General features: G+C 36.2%; 4 protein-coding genes across 5 annotated transcripts; all 4 read right to left on the bottom strand.

Annotated features, from left to right (window-relative positions):
- Positions 1–1,055: 1,055 nt before the first annotated feature.
- On the bottom strand, positions 1,056–4,946 carry LOC118045176 (uncharacterized protein At2g38710). The gene is made up of 5 exons (XM_035053733.2): positions 4,645–4,946; positions 3,343–3,462; positions 2,685–2,799; positions 1,885–1,978; positions 1,056–1,564 (listed from the first exon to the last, which is right to left on the bottom strand). Exons 1-5 carry the CDS (start codon positions 4,746–4,748, stop codon positions 1,359–1,361), a joined length of 639 nt encoding a protein of 212 aa, XP_034909624.1. The 5' UTR covers positions 4,749–4,946; the 3' UTR covers positions 1,056–1,358.
- Positions 4,947–5,719: 773 nt separating this feature from the next.
- Positions 5,720–8,457, bottom strand: LOC118045177 (uncharacterized). Its single transcript, XM_035053734.2, is given in 5 exon segments — positions 5,720–6,341; positions 6,837–7,042; positions 7,044–7,105; positions 8,082–8,171; positions 8,270–8,457. Coding segments are annotated over 5 exon segments (684 nt in total). The 5' UTR covers positions 8,313–8,457; the 3' UTR covers positions 5,720–6,058.
- A 7,553-nt stretch (positions 8,458–16,010) lies between these two features.
- On the bottom strand, positions 16,011–16,481 carry LOC118045140 (RING-H2 finger protein ATL70). The gene has a single exon (XM_035053694.1). The coding sequence runs from the start codon at positions 16,479–16,481 to the stop codon at positions 16,011–16,013; it is 471 nt and encodes a 156-aa protein (XP_034909585.1).
- Positions 16,482–17,199: 718 nt separating this feature from the next.
- Positions 17,200–20,354, bottom strand: LOC118045179 (dnaJ protein homolog). 2 transcript variants are annotated; one of them, XM_035053737.2, is made up of 8 exons: positions 20,159–20,354; positions 19,942–20,065; positions 19,666–19,836; positions 19,115–19,286; positions 18,873–19,014; positions 18,471–18,747; positions 18,166–18,364; positions 17,200–17,732 (listed from the first exon to the last, which is right to left on the bottom strand). In XM_035053737.2, the coding sequence occupies exons 3-8, from the start codon at positions 19,813–19,815 to the stop codon at positions 17,410–17,412; spliced, it is 1,263 nt and encodes a 420-aa protein (XP_034909628.1). In that variant the 5' UTR covers positions 19,816–19,836; positions 19,942–20,065; positions 20,159–20,354; the 3' UTR covers positions 17,200–17,409. The 2 variants fall into 2 exon arrangements, with proteins under 2 accessions (XP_034909628.1, XP_034909627.1); XM_035053736.2 differs by lacking the exon at positions 19,942–20,065.
- Between the last annotated feature and the right edge of the window lie 2,469 nt (positions 20,355–22,823).

The following is a 22,823-nucleotide window of genomic DNA, read 5'->3' as shown; positions in this document are numbered from 1 at the left end:
TATGACGTACTATAAAGTGGGTCAAAAGTACTGATCAAGAAAGATATTCTTCAAAAGAAAATAGTCTGCAATAAATTTATTATACTTCCCATCATTCTTCATGGAAAATAGATAGGGACTTCGTCCTGGCAAGTCAAATATGATTAACTAATAACTATCTTGGTAGTGGTTTAATGGTCAAAACTTGAAATTAAGAGATTTGTTTTCTCTGTGGTCTCAGGTTCGAACCCTATGTTGTTTATTTAATGACAACTGGAGACTTACATGATCATTAACTTCAGGACCCGTGGGATTAGTCGAGGTGCGCGCAAGCTGGCCCAGACACCCACGTTAATAAAAAAAAAAAAATTAACTAATAATATGCAAGTGGATCATCAAATGCAAACCCTTTGGTCCTTTTTTTTAATCCAAATTCAATGTTATAGTTAATTACTAGGATGTTCGAGGTGTACTTCTGTTTCCATTCAAATTCTCCGAAGACCACATGAGTTTCTGACATTCCGAAAGGTGGCTAGAGATAGGCGATTCATGGTAATGGAGATCTGGATATTGTGAAATGGAGATGACTTGATCTTATCAGACAAAGAAGAAAGAAAACAAGAGAGATCAGAGTAAAAAGAAAAAAAGGAAGATGGGGAGAAGAAAAAAAGATTGCAAATGTTGGTCGGAAATCCTCGAGGCTGACTTTCGGCCTCGAGAGTTTTCTCCTTGTCGCGTTGCAAGAGGAGGAAGTAACGTGGATTGTTTCTCAGAAGTGAAAATGGCTATCTTTTCTTGATTTATTTTTAAATTTGCGTGTATCCAAAATCCAAAGGTAAAACCACGTTTAATGATCTATCAAAGAAACAAGAGTAAAACTTTTTTTTTTCCAGCATTAGGCAAAAGTCACCGCTCAAATTTCACCACATGTAAATCATACGAGTAATTCATAGCTACAAATACACCCAACAGCATCCAGTATTCATTTTCTTTCTTTAATTCCGATGCCAAACGCCATTCCATTGATCCTACCTGCTGCATGCAAGCCAAAGACGAAATTACGAAGAATTGCATGGTAAATGAACGTCCACTGGGATAAATTTAAGTTCTGTACAGCTTTATCAGAGAAGCTGCCGATCTGTGAAAGTCGTGTGATGAGCCACGGAGATTGAGTTCATCACCATAATGTGTGTTTATTGCTTCTTTGTTTCTTCAAAATCATATGAATTTGAAGAAAGAGAAGGACAATTCATAACAGTTACTGAAGGAATTTTGGTGGAACAAAAACAGATACATTCCACCCCAATGGTCTGATTTTGAATTTTTTTTTTCTTCATGCCAAACAAACGTTTTCTTTTTAACCAAGCTTGTTGGATGAATCAATGGTTGACGTGCTTCACCCCATTAATAGACGGAGCTGCACCCCTGGTTTCCCTGACATATGAGACATAATCACTATAGGTCAAGGTAAATAATGTGCTTTGGTAACGAGTCACTCGTATAGACTTCCGAAGTGACTCCGTAATGTGGCCACTGTAGCCTGCTTTGCGCATCAGCGAGTCAATTGCCTCCTCTCTCGTCCAACCTGAAACCAAAAAGCCAAAATTATAAGCAGGTGTTCAACACAAAAAGCTTACATGTGTGGGTCGGCGTGAGGCTTTATAGCGAATTAAATAAGAAAAATCTCCCATTCTCGTAAACAAAATCAGAGTAAATAACTCAATCTGTATGTCTTGGCCAATCTACCAGAATTAAATAAGAACACAATTGGCTAGGGTCACCATAAATGTCAGGAATACGCATCCCCTTCCCCGTTCTCTTTCTCCGATTGCGTTGTCCACTTCTCTTGGATAACAAAAAACAACTCAATCAAGTTAACTGGCATGGAGTAAACAACCACTTTACCTTCATGGGCAGCCACATCAGGCAAATAAGTGGCACTTCGCCTTGCATTGTTATTAGGGTCAGTAAACTCAATAATCAAACCATGCTTCCCAACCTGCAAGCCAGAATCACATAACAAGTTGGAAAGGCAAGAAATTTGAAGAGGGTCACTGAATTCTGCTAAACGTACAACTTGAAGGCATTTGCACGGAAAAACTTGGACAAGTTTCCATTCATTCTAGGTTAAAATTCATTTGAATAATCAAGCACTGCACCAGCAACACAGCTTATCAATCCTACTCGTGGCTTGGGTTGAGCCACATTGTGTTTTCTGAGCATCCAAACATGATTGCACTCAAAAGTAGGTACAGGGAGAGCCTCTTTTCACTACAACTTTCAAGGTCAACATCTACAATTTAGATTCTTTTTGTGAAATTCTGGATAAAAATTTAAACAAGAGTCATCACAGAAATGTATCTTTGAAATTTTATTTAAGGGAAATGGCATTTTTGGTAATCAATGATGGAGCAGGCCATTATGAAGTTATAACTGAAATTTAGCAGGTGGCTGAATTTTTGTTTAGTTTGTCTTCTAATTTTGTAGATCTATGGGAGATACCTGTTAACAAAACATTAAGGTTCGGCAAGTTAAAGCACAGCCACAGTGTTAACAGTTTTTTTGTCAATGGAGAACTGTCAGACCATATGAAATGGAAAACATGACTGAGTACTATACTATCCACAATAAAACTAGGTAATTTAGATATTAGAAAGTATCCTAACCCCAATACTTCAAAAACTCAAGCAAGTTAAAGCACACACCTCCCAATCAAGATAGTGGTTGGCAGTTTCATAATCAGTCAGAATGGAAACAGTGCATTCCAGAGTAGGCAATTCTTTAGCTTGTATAGGAGGGAATCTGCGGTCCCTCAAAGCACTGCAAGAAAGTAAAAATGAAAGTAGGGAGCCTCATTAATATGCCATTCCAGACCAGAGTCACACCATGGGGAACAGCATAAGAAGGAGAATTAGATATAACAAGAGAATGCACCTGTGGTCAACCATTTCATAAGTTCAAATAAATAAAAAGCAAGGTTGCAGGACCAAACTATATAGAAATGCATTTAAATGGTTGAAGCATCTCCTAAGTTTTTTCTTTGGGGTGGGGGGGGGGGGATGGGAGCAATCATCGACTCCTTGACACTTGACAGTCTCCAAAAGGAAAACAATCCAGATTTTTTTCCCTCTCTACATGAATCCAAATCCATTTTCACATGCTCTAGGACTAGAATGTGATAAAAGCAATTCCTAGAAATGGCAACTCAAAGGATAAGCAGGGCTGGATATTTTGTAAAAGGAACAGAGTGGGTATGGGCCTGGAAGGGTATATGCTTTTTTTACATGAAGGGGGAGGGAGATCCATAATTCAACAGAAATATATATGACAGCTACATAATTTGTATATAAAACACAGCAATACCTTGTTAAAGCATAGTCCCGGAATCCAGTAATTATGTACTGAGCTTCCAAATTTCCGATGCATCCTCGTAAACGAGGCTCACCTCCAATGACAACTTTCTTCCAAGTGACGAACAGCGGGCTGAAACCGGAATACCTCAATGTCAAATATGAGCAGTTCTAGTGTGCATAACTGACAGCAAATACTTCTACACAGCACATTATCACTTTAATTCCACCTCTGAACAATTACAAAATTTTCTCAAAAAACATCAAAAACAGCATTCCCAACATGTATGAACTTGTTAAATATCATCTAACACTGAATTTTCATCAAGTAAGAACTTATTAAGAAATCAACACTTCTATGGAACCTCACAAAGAAGGGCCAAGTATTCCGAGAAACCATGACATGCTATCGTTAAGCAATAATGGCACAGCTGAGAGATTGTTCAAGCCGTCAACACAACATGAAAATCAACGAATCTCAAAATCTGAGCTGTCAATATTCACCCAATCCATGCAATTCAGCAAATTGCTGACTTGACAACTCAATCTTCACGGTAAATAATTGTCAAGAGACCAAGATTTCACACAACAGGTTAAAAACAACATAAGTTGCTGTCACCAAAAAACTGTAGAGATAAAACATAACAATGCAAAGGAGCAAAGATGGCATTCTGACAAAAACATGTTTAACTGAACTTCCCTAAATAAAACAATTTGATACGGCTAGCTAAGTGAAATGTAGAATTTTGGGGGACAAAAAGTCGTACTCTTTCACTGTTTCCCCAGAGCATAAACAAAGAAATTTAAGCAAACTTAAAATGTGGCTCTGCATTTCACAATAAAAAGATCTAACATTTTTTCCTTTGGGACTTAGAACCATGATTTTCTTAAAATACAGCACTTTTGTAAGGTGATTAATGGAAAAACTAATGAAAAAACGAAATAATGCAAGATTTAATGAACAAATCATTAAACGATAAGCATGCACAGCATCATCCATGGCAAGTACAGTGGAAAAAAAACAGATAACTACTCAAAAATCGAAACTTTGCGATATTAACGAATCCAGAAAACAAAAATAAAAATAAAACCCAATTAAACCTGCGAAGCACAAACAGAGTTCCACGCAATCAAGCAGCTTTTCCACTCAATTCGATCCCCGAAAAAAAGGGCCCTATTTGATTCTAAAAAAGAAACACTCAAAAGTAAACTAGCAGCCACAGAACAATTGAAATTCAAGAACCCACTTTAAATGCATGCGCGTAAACATATACGTGTATGTATAGATTGACGAAGAGAGTGAAGTAGAGATTACTGTTGGCCCTCGTCGAAAGCAGGAGGAGGAGCATCCTCAGAGTTGTAGTGAGCAACAAGAGTATCAAAGCAATACGCAGCCATTTCTCTATTTGCAGCCACCATGGTTTCTCCTTGCTTTCCTACCTTCCACCAACTCTCTCTCTTTCTAAAAGTAACCAACCGAAAGAGCAAAAAAGAAATGATCTTTGATGGGGTAATACCAATAAATCAATGAAACAGAGAGACACTTCGGGTCCCCTGCTATGATGATGGAGAGAGACAGAACGTACGAGATCTTTTTTTTTTTTTTTTTCTCGTTCGGTGTATTGCTGTAGTAATTAAAGATACATGTTCTTTTTTTTAATTTTATAAATTCCAAATCTAAAGATATTATTTATAAAAGATTATTAAATTAATTTGAATTCACTAAAATAATATATAAAAAAAGTGCCTTTTCAAATATAGGCTTGGGCAAACGAGTAGCTAAAAAAACTTCTCATGTTTGAATAAAAGAGAGAACCAATATTATGCTCAAGTTTATAGCCTTGGCAATTTTATTTTTTTTGGGGACCCACCTTGTCTTATAATTCTTTGAAGACTATAATCAAATGATTTTTTTAAAAAAATAAAAAATAAAAAGCTAGTGATATTCTTGAACCTACTTGCACAAATAAAAGTGAGAAAGTGATTTTTCTCTCTTTTCTTTCTTAATCAAAATCTTGGTCGTGTTTGAGTGGAGATTTTCTAAAGCCACCTATCCCCCTGCGAAGGCGGAGGGCAGCTATAAATGACCGTTGGTTGGGGGCGGTGACTGTGTTGTTGATGCTGCTGAAACTTGTGGGGTTGCGGGCAGTCAACGTTCCGGCTCCAAGCATGAACAGTGAATCAGTGAAGAGATCTTCTGGTCTGGTGATAAAATAATAGAGGAAAACACTGAGAAAGAGAGAGATGAAGAGATCTTTCCATTTGGTATCTGCCTTTGCTTTTGGTCTCTCTCTTGCTTCTTTTCTTTGTGTTGAGTTGTTTCCATTTCAATATGCGCGTAAATGTCAGGGGAAATCCAGATGTTTTTGGCTACGAGGTAGAGGAGGAGATTGAAGAAACCCCAGTTCTTTGTCTGTTTTTATTCAAAGTAAATAAAGTTATCTGCTTAAAGAAGCAGCATCTCAGAACTATCTTCTGAATACAGATCCACTGGAAAAGAACTTCCGCGTGCCAAATTTTCACAGGGAAGAACAGAGATATCAAGTGAAGCATCGACATGCTCAGAGAGGAAATTCTAGGGCATGAGAGACCTCTTCGAAAGCAGTAAATTGCCCCGTCTCTAACACAATAACATCACTTGATATCTTACATGAAGTCAAAAGTAACAAATTGCGCCATCTCTATCATGAGCTATTAGGAATGATAAAATATCCATATGAATTGGATATTTAGTTCGAGTCAGAGTCGTGTCTCCTCCTCTCCTTGTCTTTCTGGCGTTTCCTCTTGTTGTCAGGATCGTGAGGGTGGTGCTTCTCGCGCCTATCATGCTTTTCATGTTTCTTTTCCTTCTCCTCGTGCCTCCTCTTCTTTCGGCTGCTTCCATCCTCCTCTGGTCTATCTTCTTCAGAGTTTCCCGTTGATGGATCACGCGCAGCCACCTTGACTGGCTCAGGTGGAGCCTCCTTGGCAATAGATGGAAGAGTACTTGGGTCTTCCCAAGCCCGAGGTGCCCTGCAGCAAGAGGTTCAAACCAAACCAAAGGGAGAGGGAATTTAATAGCATGCTACTTACTGGTAAAATAGCCTCAATAAACCTACAGACTATTGCATGTGTAGGCATATGTATCATGTCCAGCTGTGCACCCAGGAGTAGAGAGACAGATAAAACAGCATGTGATTCTTACAGTATCCTAACCACAAGCATGGGCGAACAATTCACAGGTAAAAAATAACTAGCAGACAACTAGAATAAACACAAGCAAGCAAGTTCCTCATAGGCCTTGCCCCTGATATCTTTCTACAATAGCACCTTTCGACCAATCCCCCCCAACACCACACATACACAGAGATTATAAATTCCACACAAGACAAGGATATGGCACCATCTTCGGACAAAGAATAAAAATCACTGAATCTTGATGCACAAATATGCTATAGGACCAGTTAGAATCACACACGTGTTGAAATAGTAACCACATGATGCATATATCATTAATCATTTAACTACCTTGAGAAACCAAGACCATCAACCCGTGCTACTTCTGCATGCCCAGCCCCCAAGTCCTCTACTGTAGAACCTCGCTTAACAAGTTCTGAATACTCATGTTTATCAAGACGATTTCCTTGAGGTCGGCTGGAGCGCTTTGGAGCTAAACCAAGGGCCTCCCTCACGGCCTGTTCTTCCTCTTCCTTGATTCTCTGTATCTCTTCTTTTTAAGGCATCTGCATTCGAACTCCCGGATTTTTTATCCCTGGCGTACCAGTGTGAATCCTTTCCTGTAAAGACAATGACGGAAAGAAAAGGTTGAGAATTGATTATAGCATTTTTCAAATCTCCAAGCAATAGATAAAAGATAATGTCTGGAACTCTGAAAACTAAACAGAAAGAAAACATCAGCTAATAAACTATTTTGACCATAACTAATCAACTAACTACTCAAGGCAGAGATCCTTCCACCATGCTCCACGAATCAACGCATGAGGGGAAGAAAAGGCTGCACAATGCTGTATAATCCAAAATAAAATATTGGATAACAGAATAACTTGGACAAAAAACTACTTTGCAAGCAACCAGTTAGCTGCTGAGATTTATATCCCTAGAAAATACTTTTTGTTCATTTACTACTGAGACCATTAAGCAGCAACTATGAACATCAAAAGGTAAAAAAAGAAGCTCTGCGTTGCTATCCATATCACACCACCACATCTTTCTCAAGACTCAACAACACTACTTAAAGTAGTGGATTTGAACACCAAACAACATAAACAAAAAAAGAAAAAGAAAAAGAAAAGTGATCCGCATTACACAAGCATCCAGCATCCAAAAGCAGACAGCCATGTCCATCTCAAGACCGAACCCCCACACACCTCAAGCGATCTACTGCGCCACGCATGCTTGAATAGCTGCTATCATCCATTAGTTGACATTATTTAACGTTAAATAACAAAGAAAAAAGCAATTCAACATTATTCCAAATTCCAATCATAAAAAACATGTTGCATTGGAAAAACAAAGTTGCACTATTAATCACATTTAAGCTCCTCAGTTTCCCAAACGAAGAACCCTGTGAATAATCTCACTTCAACTTCCCATTTATGCACTAAAATTTCATCTACAGATTCCGTTAAATAAGAATCCTTTTTTTTCCACTGGAAACAGTGAATTCTCAACAAACCCATTTACCCTTCACTATGCATCAAGAAGAGCAACAAGTAAGAGCTGTTCAGCAGAAGAAATTGAATAAGATATTACCTTTCTGCCATCTACCAACAGGTGCTTTGATACTGTGACCAAGATAATTCTCTCTGTGTTTATCGGCCTTGACGTCATCCCAGCTAAATTCTGCACATCAACAACACCCCCTAGCGTTAATCTGACGCTGAAAACCAAAACCAATCAAAGTAAAGAAACCCCAAAAGATAGGGAAGGATAGAGCTTACGATCTCGGCCGCCGCGAACGCCTCCTCTGGTCGGATGATACATTATATTATCTGTTTTTGATGGATGGAGGGAAAGCTGAGAGGAGGTGGAGAAGAAGAAGAAATCGAGAGGGATAAAATTGTGAATTCTGCAAGTACATATTTGCTGATGAAAAGCATAAGATAGGGTGGTTGTCCGAGTAAATAATTCTGATAAAGAAAATTATTGATTCGATTTAAAAAAACAAATTATCAACCGGAATTAATATTTTAATTTTCTGAATTATAATAATTAAAATTTGAAAAATCCCGATATGAAATAATTTGATTTTCTTTTTTACCCCATGATTTTTTAAAACTAAAAATTAATTGTTATTTTTTATTTAAGATAATTTGGATTTTTCATGAATCCTTATATGATTTTCTTTAAAATTATTTTAAAAAATATTTAACACTTTCATTTCTTAAAAACTTTTCAAAGAATTTTACCCGAATTAGTTTAAAGATTCTGGATAATTTAATTTTTTTTTTCAATAATGATCACTTCTAACGAGTTAAAAATTCCAGTCATTAAATCCAATTCATCAAATCAATTTAAAATTAGGTCTATATAAAAAAACCAGGTATTAAAAAAAGTCAACTTGCAATTTAGATAAAATCTAATTTAATTTTTAAATTCATTACAAAAAAATATTATTATTTTCTTAAAAATAAAAAATAAAAATGTAGTTTTGATTGAACCAATCAACCAAACCACCAGTGACGTGGTTAATTACTGTGATGAGAATAATGAATAGAGCACAGCTTGGTAGGCTTGGTCTGGCAAAGCATAAAAAATGCTTTTCGGAGTGCAACCAGCAGGCGGCCCAAAAATAAACGGGGCCGTAGCCCAAAATGTAATCAAAACAAGGGCCCAAAAATGGAGATGGGTCGGTGGCAAGCCCGCGGTTCTAAGAGAGAACTTTTCCTTGGAGGGGGGAGAGAGTGCTGTGAGGTAACATTGTATTTACGTGGATGGAGTGCCGGGCCGGATGTCGACCTCAAAACAGGGGCCGCTGATCTTAGTGATGGCATGGCCACCTGTCTGGCTCTGCAGTTGCCATGCTCCACAATCACAGTAGAGAGCGTCAAGCAAAGATTGAAGCTACACAACTGGAAATGAAGAAAGAATTCCTATTGAAAAACTTGACAACTCTAGATTTCTGTTCCTACACTCTCTTCCATGGTCTCTGCCTTCAAGCTAAAATGAACATCAGTGGCCAGTGGCCGCTAATAACCTCCAAGTGCACAAATTTAATTCAATGAACGCATTTAGTACTATGATGTTACGAAATATACCTGTTTTTACCACGGGGAATCTAAAGTTTTGATAACCCTGCACCGATGCAACACCTCGATCAGTTGGACGGCTAGGCGGGCCCGGTGCCGGTGCCCCACCTTGATCAGTTGGAGGAGCAGGCGGAGTAATCCAATTATCTTCAGATGATGAAGCAACTGTCTTGTATCCACTGAGGTAATGTAAACAATGCTCGCCCTTCTCCTCTTCTTCGCAGGATCCTGTCGTAGGAAGCACTCATAACCATGATTAGAGGTTCATAAAAAACTTTCTTCTCTCCCCCACAGATTTTAGGACAGGAGAAAATTCTTTCTGCTGGTCCTTTTCCTTTTTCTGGGCAGAGCAAACCCTAAAACATCAAGGGTAGGATAAATGTGCTGAAATTGTGTTTTGGTACCGGTAGGTGTCGGTATGGATATAATTATAGAAACTCGGTGGCATTAAAGTGCTGTTAAGTCCAGTTCTAGTAACACGGAATTGCTACGTGAGCAACCAGAATTACAATAATCAGTTCTTGGCAATTAGAACAACGCAGAAGAACATCACTAATTTATGATGATTCTGTAACTTATGATCAAACTAAACCACATAACAACACAAATCACAAGAGTCCCACCTGAGCAAACTGTTCCCAAATTCCATGCCACATATGATATCCCCAAAAAAATTCAGGATTTTGCCACAGGAAGAAGCCAAAAACAGAGTCTTTTTTCTTATCAAATCCAGAAACTAAGTCAGGAAGAGTTCAATGCAGAAAACCAAAACGAAAAGTTGTTTGCGCAGTGTTCATATCGCAAGGATCTCAGAAAAGTCCAAAAACCACTACCGGTTAATCAACAGTTCAGATTCTCTCTGGCAATTCTAGCGTCAGCAACAGAGAAACCATATAAATGTAATGGCACTTACCAGGGTTCCCCTGGTAGGAATTTTTGAGGAGCTGCCCGCCATCCAGATGGGTCCATAGACTTCAAGCTAAAGAGTAGCTCTGTTGGCGACAAGGTGAGCTCAACGGATATGGCTTGAACCTGAGACCTCACTTCCTCTCATTTGGGAGAATATTACAAGGCTAAACATCTTTCGGTGGCCAGCTCAGAGTTTAATTACTAATTACTAGCTAGGTAACCTATATTTCCTTGATCAAGCACTTGAATAACCATGTATCTTTTTGTTCAAGATCAGCCTCGAATAACCATGTATCTTTTTGTTCAAGATCAGCCTCTACAGGACTTTATCTCGGTGACCAAAAGCTATCCCGAGTAACCATTAAAGACCGAAAAAGCCTCTGCAGGACTATTAGCTCAACAAACTTGCGTTCAGTTATAGCTAAAAAAATGATGTTGATATCTCAAATTCAATGTAGAAATCCTAACATGAAGCTCCTATAGATTCCATCTCACTCCAGTCTCCTCAATTCATGCCTACAAACACTAAAAACAGCCTCTCTAAAAAAATGGAAAAGAAACACAATAAATTTCTCAGATCAATAAATGATTGCTGCCACTTCAGCAAGAGGAGTCGAGAGGGTGGGCACAGGCAATTTGTGGCATGTCGGGGATGCAGGATCCCGCCTTAACCAACAGTCCATACATTTGAGATGAAAGTAAGACCACAGTCAGGCGATAACCGTGACATATCACTGTCTTCATCGTCCCCTAAGCATATAGAAGAACATGAAGGTAGTGAATGATTAGCCTTGGGTTGTAACTTTGCTTGTGGATATAGCAACTTGGGGTAGCTTGCAATAGTGGCCTCGTCGAGGCCAAGTTCGATCGCAATGGAGCCTCGGTCAGTGATGGAGCTGCTATCTTTGCTAGGAGTACTATGAATGGAAGGATGTTATATGCCATGGATGCAGATATATGAGGCAACAGTAATGATTATAATCAGAAGTATAGGACACCACAAGAAGTTCCAGTGGCACATCCTATAACATCTAAATCCGACTGATCACTGTGCTCAGTGGAGCTGTTCACGTTTCCTAAACTATTCAACTGTGCTCAGCGGAGCTGTTCATGTTTCCTAAACTATTCAACTGCGCTCTGTTGCTTTCATGGCATAAGGCACAAGCGTTATCCTTCAACACACAAATTGCAATTTGGGTTCTCAAAATTACTGTGAGCAGTGTTCACTTGAGAAGTGAAGATTGTCAAACTAGTTGACTTGAAAGAAGCTAGCCTCCAGTGAGAACAATGTCCAGCTGTCTTCGAAGAAAGTGGTGTTCTTTGAATCTTTCCAAGTGAAATGCAAATACGAAGCCATACAAAAGAGGTCATATGTTCGATAAAGGTTTATGAAAAATGTTGTCTCTATCCACTCATTTTGGAGCAGGAGGGAGTTTTTATGGGTGGAAAGTGAACAGCTAAACCAATTATGTGGGTAAGCCACACACCCTTTCAAGTACATGGATGGAACAACATAGACATTTTGCGAAATTTAGCTACAGATTTCTCTGTGTACTTGAACTGGTCTCAAACCAAGACCGACTGAGACATCAGTGATTACGTTCCATTTCTGAAAGCGATGAACGAAATAAAGAGTTCCAAGCCATTGCATTTCTATTGCATTCAAGCATCTTTTGGCCCATGTGTTCTACAACACTAAGATATAAATCATCTCAATTAACATCAAGAACTCTAATTAGCAACCGAACTTTGTACAGTTACAAAGATCCTAACAAAAGTTCTACAATCATCACAAATTTTAGTGAAATTAACTTTAGTGCATAAACTGTACAAACCATGCATCATACAACACTCTCCGGGGTTCTCTGGAAGCTGTTTCGGTGACATTGATTGGCGTTGGGACAGGCGAGTTTCGACATATTGGACAGGTAGGATGCAACTTCAACCATAGATCAATGCACTGTGCATGGAAAAGATGACCACACTCAGGTAACAGCCGTAGCAGGTCACTATCTTTATAGTCTTGCAAGCAAATTGAGCAACAAGAAGTAGCCACCAGATCACCACCCTTTTCAAGCTTTTCCTTTGCTTCAGAATAAAGAAGCTTTGGATAGGTATTGAGAGTGGCTTCGTTCAGGCCTATTTCTATAATGACCGAGTCTTGACCATTCACGGACAAGGAGACTTCTTGAAGAGAATGGCCTGCAGGTATTGGCTTCCTGGAGCAGAAATAGGAAGCAAGAACAACAATTGCCATTGCTGAAAACACGCCAATTGATACCCCAAAAGTGAGGGCAAACTCACCAAAATCTTGTGTATGTGTTTCTACAGGACTGCTGCTATTCATCTTCTTGGAATGCTTGTACGGCTAGCAAGAAGTGTTTTTGTAAATGGGGTCGGTTTAGATTTGTTTGAAGTTATAAGATAGCTGCAACAGGTGGCTGGGAAGAAGCAGGCAGTGTAGCTCTTCAAATTTCAAGCAAGGAAGATATATATGAGGGAGGAGGGAGGAAAATCTGAAGACTCAAATCATATTAATCGTGTGAGAAATTAAATGCAACTTGCTTCTTAATCCACTAAACCATTAATTGTAAGTGCATGGAAAAGATGACCACACTCAGCTAGCCTTGAAACTGCGGCTAGCTGCTATCTAGTTTAATCTGAAAACAGGTGCCTTGTTTCTGTGGTGACCTTTCGACGTTATTTTATCTCAAGCCCCTTGTCATCCACTTCTTGAATATATTAAAAAAATATTGCAAGGATACTTTCGCACGAAACAGAGAATAAACTTTGAACCTTACAAAAAAGATCTAGCTATACAACAATATAGTAGTATAAAGTTAATGTTATTAAATTCGAATCCACAATACTAAAGCAAGCTATTAAGTCACAAATTCAATTAATAGGTTATTATACTATAATACAAATATATTTTATATTATAAATATAACCTATGCTATATTAGAAATGATTTGGTAAGTAAATAATTTTAGAAGGTGGAGGTACAAGCGAAGCTAAGGCAGTAAATTCTTAACTCGCTGGTTAAACCATTCAGATTTTATTGGATTTAATTTGATTTAATAAAATTTGATTGGATCTCTTTACAAGTTCCGATCTTTAAAATCAATATGAACTAATTAGGTTCTCTGGTTACTAAATTTATAATCAAACCAACTAGTTTAATTTAGGTTTAATAACAATTAGTTATTTGATATAAGTTTCGTTGTAAGTCGGATAATTTTTTTAACAAAAAAATTTAATATACAAGCTTTTTAAATTTTTTTTAAAAAAAATATAATTATAAATCAACAAGTTTATGCATGCATTTAATTAAATACATTGAGAACCATTTGTGCCAATAAATATAAAAAAACAAAGTGTTAATGCGTTTATTCAATTTGTATTGCTGCATATCAAATAATTGTTTTTTTCTAACATAAAAGAGTTAATATGTAAGTGTTATTATCGTGTTTTTTTATATTAAAAAAACAATATAATCGTGAATCAGGTAAATGATTACATATCATGAAATATAATATAAATCATATGTTTAATAAAAACATGTAAGATCTCAAGTTAATTTTTAATATATAAAAAAAAAATAGAACAATATTGCAATTGCCATAGTGAAACAATATTTTCTTAACCTTTGTATAATAATTTTTTCTAATAAATGATACAACATATATAAAGAAAAAAATATAGAAAAAAACTTGTTTAAAAAAATTGAAAATTATAATTTTACCACAACTATATTAAAAATAATTGATAAAATTTATAATTTTAAATTTTAAACACCACTAATTTTACTACCACTACATTTAAAACTTGTTTATAATTATACCATTTCTACGCAAGAAAACATCATTTTCTTTTATTATATTTATTATACGTGTAATGTTTTTTTCTCATGCCATCTGACGCAATCAATATGGCAAGTGTCCGTAGAAATATTTGCTTTTGTGTCTATAACACTCAACTACTTGTGATGAAAAAGAAATTTAATGTAATTAACTAGTTGGTTGGTTGGTTTTTTAAACAATAAAAGAAATTTAAAACTATGAAATTAATGTAATTAACTTAACTAGAATGAGATTTGGTGTAGATAATGTACTTAATTCGACCTTGTCCTAGAAATCAAAGGAAAGTGATGAGACAAAAATATCCTCGTAAACACTCACATTTATTGTGTATAAAACCCTCATCTGGATTTGCCTTTGGTATTAAGAGTGATCCATCGCATCCTTTGTTAGTTTTTTATTTTTCAAATTTTTATAAATTAGCTCCATAATTAAGGAGATATTTTCCCTTCCTTGACTTTTAGAGTTCAAATTATATAAAAAAAAATTATTATTTTTTTTAAATATATATACTGGTTCGATGTAAGAGATGTCCTTTTAAAATTGTTAGAAAAGGAATTAGAAATACTAACACAAATTAATCCAAAAATATCTGTATTTACTTGCTTCACCGATTGACTTTGACAAAAACAAAATGCTATAGACCTTGTTTTTGGCTGTTTAGATTTTATTTTTATTTTTTTATTAACGTGAATGTCTTGATTAGCTTGTATATATCTTGATTAATTTCATGGGTCCTAAAATTAACAACCATATAAATTTTTATTAATCATTATATTAGCAATTATAAAATATAAACTTAAAATTACGGGGAAAACAAATTTTTTAATTCTAAGCTTGTATTACTGGAGAAGCTGGTAGAGCATTCGTGATTAGTGGCTGGCTAGACATGATTGTGTTTCATTTCATTAGACTGCATGAAATTCCTACACGGTTGCTAATAGATTCATGTTAGAACCTCTACGGCGGCGTTGTAGAGATTCCTGAGAGGAACTTTCTGGAAATTCTACACCACTTTTCTTCCATGTAAAAATGTCTACAAACGCTAGGCAATCTCAGGTTGACCTTACTGGAAAATAGAAAAGGGAACAATGTCAATCTCTCATTGCTGCCTGTAGATACTCCATTTGTCTCTAAAATTAATCTCATATATTGATTCATGTTATTGACATGGGTTCAAGCTACAAATTAATAATAAATTGAAACAGTTTAGCTTTAAAAAAATAAATTTATTTTAATTCAAAAATAACCATACAACTAATTATAATATATATATATATATATATATATATATATATTACATGATTCTAAGAATTAATGAGAGCTTGTTACTCTTATAAAAATCAACATCATATTATATATTTACAGAGGGACTTCTTGACTCATAGAAACTCTCTTTAAAACTCTCAAATCTTTTTAACACTGTTCATCCAATAAAACTAAATCTATCTGCTTATCAGTACTGATCACATGTTAATTTGACACTTATAGTACTTCCACTTGTATCCGTTCTTCTTGTTTGATAAACCGTACTTGCTTAAGAACCCTCGCGCACACAGCCAGTGACGCTAGTTCAGCCAGAGGCTCTCTTCCGGCATATACAGCGGACATGTAGGATGCTACGTACTTTAACCAACAGTACACACACAGCCAACGATGCTACTTCAACGGGAGGATTCAGGGGGAGGAGTGGGCGCCAGCGATTTCCGGCACAGCGGACATGTAGAATGCTGCCTTAACCAACAGTCCACGCATTTGAGATGAAAAACATGACCGCAGTCAGGCAACAACCTTAGCATGTCATTATCCTTATAGTTCCCCAAGCATATGGAGCAACAAAAGGGTTGTGAATCATTATCCTTGTGTTCTAACTTTGCTTGTGAATAAAGCAACTTGTAGTAGCTTGCAAGATTGGCTTCGTTGAGCCCAATATCTATAACAACGGAGCCTTGGCTGGCGATGGAGCTGCCTCGGTTGGTAATTGGGTAAGATGGAGCTGGTTCTTGGACACAGCTGGAGCAGAAACATGCTCCAATAAGTATAGCCATGATCAAAATTAGGACACCTAAAGCCATTCCCACAGCATATCCACTAGTGGCATGAATTGTGTGGTTGTAGTCGGTGGAGCTGTCCATGTTTCCTGAACTATTCAACCGTGTTTGATTTGATCAATTATGAACACACACACACAGATGAGAGGGAGGGGATAAAGAGTTTAAGAGGGGGGGAAACAAAGAGATAGGACAAGTTATGGGTCGGACAACGACCTTTAGGAACAACCTGCAGATTGTTTGATAGTGTTCAAGTTGTGGAGTTTTAGTTGTTAACGTTTCTGTCACTCTCATGGCATTCTTGGCAAATTTCACAGACAAATTTCAATGTCCGGTTTTTTATCCACAAGCATACAACAGCGCCACAAAGCCAACAACCAACTGAAACAACAGGCCTAGCAACGGTGGCTATTGCAAATCACCAGGATGAAGGTCAAGGAAAGCGGCAACAAAGGAGACCCGCAAGTGAAGAATACAGAGGGGGCGTGAGGTGACCCGTCGAGGGATTTACCTGTTTATTACGTGTATATTATCGTGTGCGTTTTCACTGTATATTTGTTACATGTAAAATTTTATTTTTTCAGTTTGGTTTTCAAACTTTATTTTCGAGTGATCAAGTCCTATTTAAAAGATAAAACTATTTAAACAGATGTAGTTAATATTATATTCTATAACATGTTTTCTAAAATATTTTTTTTATTTGAAAAATCATTGATATATATAATTTATTTTATTTTTTCACTACATATCAACGTTCCAGTAGTTGCATTCGAAGTTATCTATGGCCGATCAAAAAACAAGATACATGGCAAACTATATATTCGAAATTCAAGTAAAATTACACCGATATGAAATTGAGGTACCTGTTCTTGGAGATCTTTCAAAGGTTCAAACACTAGCAATTATCAGTCTCTGCGAACATAAAATATTCATACAAGAAACTAGGTAGTCTAAATAATTTGTTGTCAAATCACATTCAGTTCTTCAATCACTGTCATCCCTGTTTCAGTGATTATTGCTGAGCACATTGCACCCTCTGGGCACCACCATGCATATCATCATCTTCATCATACGCTTCTTGGGCCTGTTGCTGCTGTTTCCTCCTCATCTCCTCCTCGATGTTCACATCATGTAAAGTAGTTTCCTCGCATTCATCAAGCTCCATGTCAGTCAGCTGAACAGAGGCTCGTGGAGGAAGCGCAGCCTCCAAGGCCTTGCACTGATCAGGGGACAGGGAATCTGGGAAATCAACACTGAAATGAATGTAGAGCTTCCCTCTCATAAATGGCCTTTGGTACATTGGCATTCCTTCATCATTTATAGCCTTGAATTGATCTGGGACAAAACCAAATAGGAGAATCATAAATTACAAGCTATTAACAATTAGAATCCCAACTTTAAGGAACAAAATCACATAACAGCTCAAATCTTAAAATGTTCAGATGATCGATAAAAATAGGACTAGCCCTGCAACACTATTTAGCCAGTACTACAAATAAATTCACCCACAAAATCCAGCAATTGGAGAGACAAAAAATCCAGAAATTTAGCTAGTGAGTTCGATGTAGATCGAGCAAAAGGATGTTTTCCATTTAAAAATAAAAAATAAAGACAGTGAAAGGGTTGTCTGTCTGTCTTGTGCAAGGAAAAAGAATTCAGAAAAGCAGACATAGTCCACATCAGTACCATGTTATCACCTGCTATGAATTCTCGATTGCCAAATCTAGTACTAACAACAAAGAAAACATGAAAGTTTTATGGCACTTACCAGGCTTGACTACTTCCCCAGGTTGAGATTTTATCAGGAGCTGCCTTCCATCCAAATGGGTCAAGACGAAATGGAAGCCACAAAGTGCCTCAGTAAGAGATAGGGTGTGCTCAACAAATAGGTCATCACCCTTTCTCTTAAACTTAGGGTGATCCTTTTGCTGTAGGACGAAGACGATGTCCCCTGTAACAGTGTCAGGCTGCACATAAAACACAGAACAATGAAAATGCACGCACTCGGGCAGGGTAGTAAAGGATATTAATCAAAAACAACAAAAGTATCCATTCAAGAGTGGTGCGACTTACTGCCTCATCAGCTTCTCCGGGGAACGTTATCCTCTGCCCATTTTGCATGCCCTTCTCAACAACTACTTCCAAAACTTTTTTCTCCTGGGCAACCTTTTCACCCTTGCATTGAGGGCAACGGTCCTTATCATTAATTGTCTCGCCCGAACCTTTGCATTCATTGCAGGGATGCTGCATTTGCTGGATCATAGAAGGACCAAGGTGTCTTATGGAGACCTTCATTCCAGAACCTTGGCAACCAGCACATTTTGATGATGCTCCGGACTTGGAACCTTTACTGCAAAATTTCACAAGAAACAACCAATGTCAGCTTCAAAACGCACAAAAAGAGAGAGAGAGAGAGAGAGAGAGAGATGCTCAGCATGCCACAACATGCAGCGCAGTCTCTATGTACATACTAACCCCTTGCACTTGGAGCAGATTACATTGCGTGAAAGAGAAAGCTTCTTGGATGTGCCATTATAAAGGTCTTCAAAAGAAACTTTAAGGGGGTGGATCACATCCTCGCCCCTCCTTTGCCTTCGGCCTCTGCTGCTACCACCACCTAGACAAAAGAATTTGTTTAGGTCCAATGTGATCAAAAAGTTTTTCCAACTTTAGCATGCTCTTGTGATTCAAACCAAAATATTGGTCAGAAAACTTACCACCGAACGGATTACCACCACCAAAGAAGGATTGGAAGATATCAAATGGATCATGGGCGCCGCTGCCGCCGCCGCCCATTCCTTCCTTGAGGGCATCCTCTCCATACTGATCATATATCTCGCGTTTCTCAGGGTCACTCAGAACCTCATATGCTTGTGCCAACTCCTTGAACTACAAGGCACAAGTGCAATTACAATGACTTGAAAACAAAAAATCAAATAACAGTACTCTCCAAGTTATACTTCAACGTTATAAATGATTTGTTAATGCTTCACACAAATTCCATTAGAAGCCATAAATCCAAAAACCATATAATGTAAGCTATTGGCTAATATCAAACTGTCCAAAGATCAAGTGCTTTATAAGCCTAAGAACAATACATTATAAAGCAAACCACAACCCAATTTCATAGAAGCATTGTCTACAACCATAATGACCCACTAAGACGGTTGATCTGCTGCCAAATTAAAACTCACAGTCAGCAGGAACCAAAACCACCCGAATACAACCGCAAGCAACCCTTGAAGTCAATTTAATAGAAAAGATATACCTTTTCAGGATCACCGCCCTTGTCAGGATGGTTCTTGATAGCTGCTTTCCTATAAGCCTTCTTTAGATCATCCTGTGAAGCACTCTTTGAGACTCCAAGAACCTCATAGTACTTGGTGTTGTCGCTTTTCTTTGGTGCTCTCCCAAACATTTTTTTATATCAATTAAAATCCTGCATGCCAACAAAACCCATCAAGATCAATGATCAAACACACAAAAATCAAGAATCTGGACAAAATAGCAAGAAAGGAAACTTTTTTGAAAAAATAACAAGTACCCAGAATCAAAATCAAGATCGAGAATCCAATAATACTAGAACGACTGAATCTTTCTAAAATAATAACAAGTTCCCAGATGCAGAATCGAGGCCTAGAAGCTAAGACACTGTAAAGATCGAATCTCTGCGAGAAATAAAAACAACCCAGATGCATAGTTAAGATCTAGAAACTAGAAAAACTGTAAAGATAGAAACTTCTGGAAGAAAAATAACGTACAGATGGTTAGATTATTTTATCGCGGAGAGCAACAAGAGAGACGGCGAGACAGGGAGAGGGGTTGAGCGTATGTCAGATCTGTGTATTTAAGGGAAAGAAAGAATGGACGGTGGAGATTTGATTGGTGGGAGGGGTAGATTGTAGTAGTATATTATTATTGTTGTTATTGAGGATTCCTGTATTGTTTCTGATTTTTTGGTTTTGGGGGTTTAAAAGGGACTGAGAGGAGGTGGACATAGAAGGATCTAGAATTCTCTTGAAGGTTTTCTCGGGTATATGGTGAATTTGGGTCAATGATCTGGTCCACACCTTGTGATGATTGTTCGCCTAAAAATTGGCTAAAAGCGTGTTTGTTTAGTTACTACTAGTTATATGCCCCGCGCGATGCCGCGAGTCAATTATTTTTTGTATTTTAAAAGAAGCTAAGATCTAAAAATATTAGTTTTTTTTGTAAAATTATACCCAATAATCTTAGGTTTGGTTGCAACGCCTGATTCAAGAGTAATATTTATAATATTAATAATAACATTAAACTTTGGTTAACCCTTAGCATAAAAGTGTTTGGACTGCAATACCAGACCCAATAGCATTGGACGTGGGTCTGACTGCAAGGTCATGTCATAAAGTGTGATAATTAAATAGATTAGTTAAAAAGAAAAAAATAAAGAAAAAAAACCAACAGGAAGAAAAAAACTAATGAAGAAAAAGAAAAAAAAATATGAATTAATTGGGTTAACCCGTCATACCTTGAATTCGAATCGTGAAAGTTTGATAATTAAAAATGAAAAAACAAATTAATGAGTTAACCCAGAATTAACTAAGCTAACTCGTTAAATCAGGTTAACCTGTCAAACCCGGAATCCGTGTTTGATAACTAAATAGAAAAAACATTTAACATCAACAATTTAAATTAAACGAAAAAAAACTAATTTAAAAGAAAAAAAAAAGAGCAAAAAAAAAAATCAGATTAACTTGTCAAACCAAGTTAACCCGTTAAACCCCAGATCCTTGTCATGAATGTCTGGTAACTAAATAAAAAAATAGTAAATATTAACAAACTGAACTAAACGAAAAAAAATTAATTAAAAAGAAAAAATCAAAAAACAAATCTGGGTTAACTCGTCAAACCATGTTAACCCGTTAAACCTAGGATTTGTGTCATGAAAGTTTGATAACTAAATAAAAAAAAAATTAACATTAACAAACTAAATTAAACAAAAAAATTTATGAAAAAAAATTAAAAAAAAATTGACGGTTCAACCCAAAATTAACTAGGTTCTCCCGTGAAATCAGGTTAACCCGTAAAACTCGGGATATATGTCATAAAAATCTAATAACTAAATAGAAATAGATTTAACATTAACAACTAAACTAAACTAAAAAAATTAATTAAAAAGAATAAAAAGCAAAAAAAAAATATTCTAGATTAACTTGTTAAACCAGGCTAACCAGTTAAATCCGGAAAACATGTCATGAAAGTCTGATAATTAAATAAAAAATTTAACATTAATAAACTAAATTAAAGAAAAAAAAAATTTGCTAAAAAAAACAAAAAAAAATGCAAAAAATAATTTTTCAAAAGGCATAAAAAAACAACTAAAAAAAAAACCGTAAAGCAACGGGGATAAGAGATCAATATTTTACTGTGAACTGTACTATGCAGTTCACAGTAAAACATTAATCTCTTTTAGCTATTTATAATAGTAAATAGAGCACAAACATTAACAAATTATATCCTAAATCTAACCCAGATTTAACTATGTGTATGTATAAAATATTTACATTTTTTGAATTTAATATAATATTTACATACCTCAAAATATGCATTATCTTTTTATTTTATGTTGAGTAATAGATAATAATCAAATATTCAAAAGTAATTGATACATAAAATATAAGTTTCTAAATTTTTCATCTAATAAATATTTTACAAATAATAAAAACTTGATTTGTGGGTATTTATATTTTATGTTGAGTAATATATTTTTTCTTCTTTATTTCCACGAATTAAGTGCACCATTTCAAGTTATATTTGCTCTTTATGTTTGTTGATTTTGTAAAATTAAATCAGTCGTATCTAATTGCAATCAACGTATTTATATCTATCCACGTGAAATATAAAATTAGGTGGAATTTAGCCGAATCCTAGTGGAAAAATTGCATCAAGTCTCTCTTTTTTTTTTAAAAAAAAAAAAAACAATAAAGCAGCAGGGATAAGAGATTAGTGTTTTAGTGTGGGTTGCACAGTGCAATCCACAGTAAAACACTGATCTCTTTTAGCTATATATATATAATTACCTACATGAATTCGCAATGTCACACATGAATTATTTTTTATATTTTAAAAAAACTATTCTATAAAGTTATGTTCAAGAGTCTTAAATTTAGTTACAACGCATAACCCAAGAGTAATATACATAATATTAATAATAACATTAAACTTGCATGACCCAGATTTAAGTGGGTTTGACTACAATACCAGATCCAATAGCATTGGACGTGGATCTGGCTGTGAGGTCGTGTCATAAAAATATGATAATTAAATAGATTAATTAAAAAAAAAACAAAGAAAAAAAAACCAATAAAAAGAAAAAAACTAATGAAGAAAAAGAAAAAAAAATATGAATTAACTGGGTTAACCTTTCAAACCAGGTTAACCCATCAA

The sequence above is a fragment of the Populus alba genome, chromosome 8, assembly GCF_005239225.2.
Source record: "Populus alba chromosome 8, ASM523922v2, whole genome shotgun sequence".
In the NCBI taxonomy this organism is placed as follows: domain Eukaryota; kingdom Viridiplantae; phylum Streptophyta; class Magnoliopsida; order Malpighiales; family Salicaceae; genus Populus; species Populus alba.
The sequence above is the reverse complement of the archived record's forward strand: the minus strand, read 5'-3'. Positions and strand labels throughout refer to the sequence as shown.

Coding starts and splice junctions, on each gene's coding strand:
- LOC118045176 (XM_035053733.2), bottom strand. CDS start 4,748: ATGGTGGCTGCAAATAGAGAAATGGCTGCGTATTGCTTTGATACTCTT. Junction 3,463..4,644: donor GCTTTCGACGAGGGCCAACA/GTAATCTCTACT, acceptor TTCCGGTTTCAG/CCCGCTGTTCGTCACTTGGA. Junction 1,565..1,884: donor TGATGTGGCTGCCCATGAAG/GTAAAGTGGTTG, acceptor TTTTGGTTTCAG/GTTGGACGAGAGAGGAGGCA.
- LOC118045140 (XM_035053694.1), bottom strand. CDS start 16,481: ATGGACAGCTCCACCGACTACAACCACACAATTCATGCCACTAGTGGA.
- LOC118045179 (XM_035053737.2), bottom strand. CDS start 19,815: ATGTTTGGGAGAGCACCAAAGAAAAGCGACAACACCAAGTACTATGAG. Junction 19,287..19,665: donor AGGGCGGTGATCCTGAAAAG/GTATATCTTTTC, acceptor TGTGCCTTGTAG/TTCAAGGAGTTGGCACAAGC. Junction 19,015..19,114: donor TGGTGGTAATCCGTTCGGTG/GTAAGTTTTCTG, acceptor TCTTTTGTCTAG/GTGGTGGTAGCAGCAGAGGC.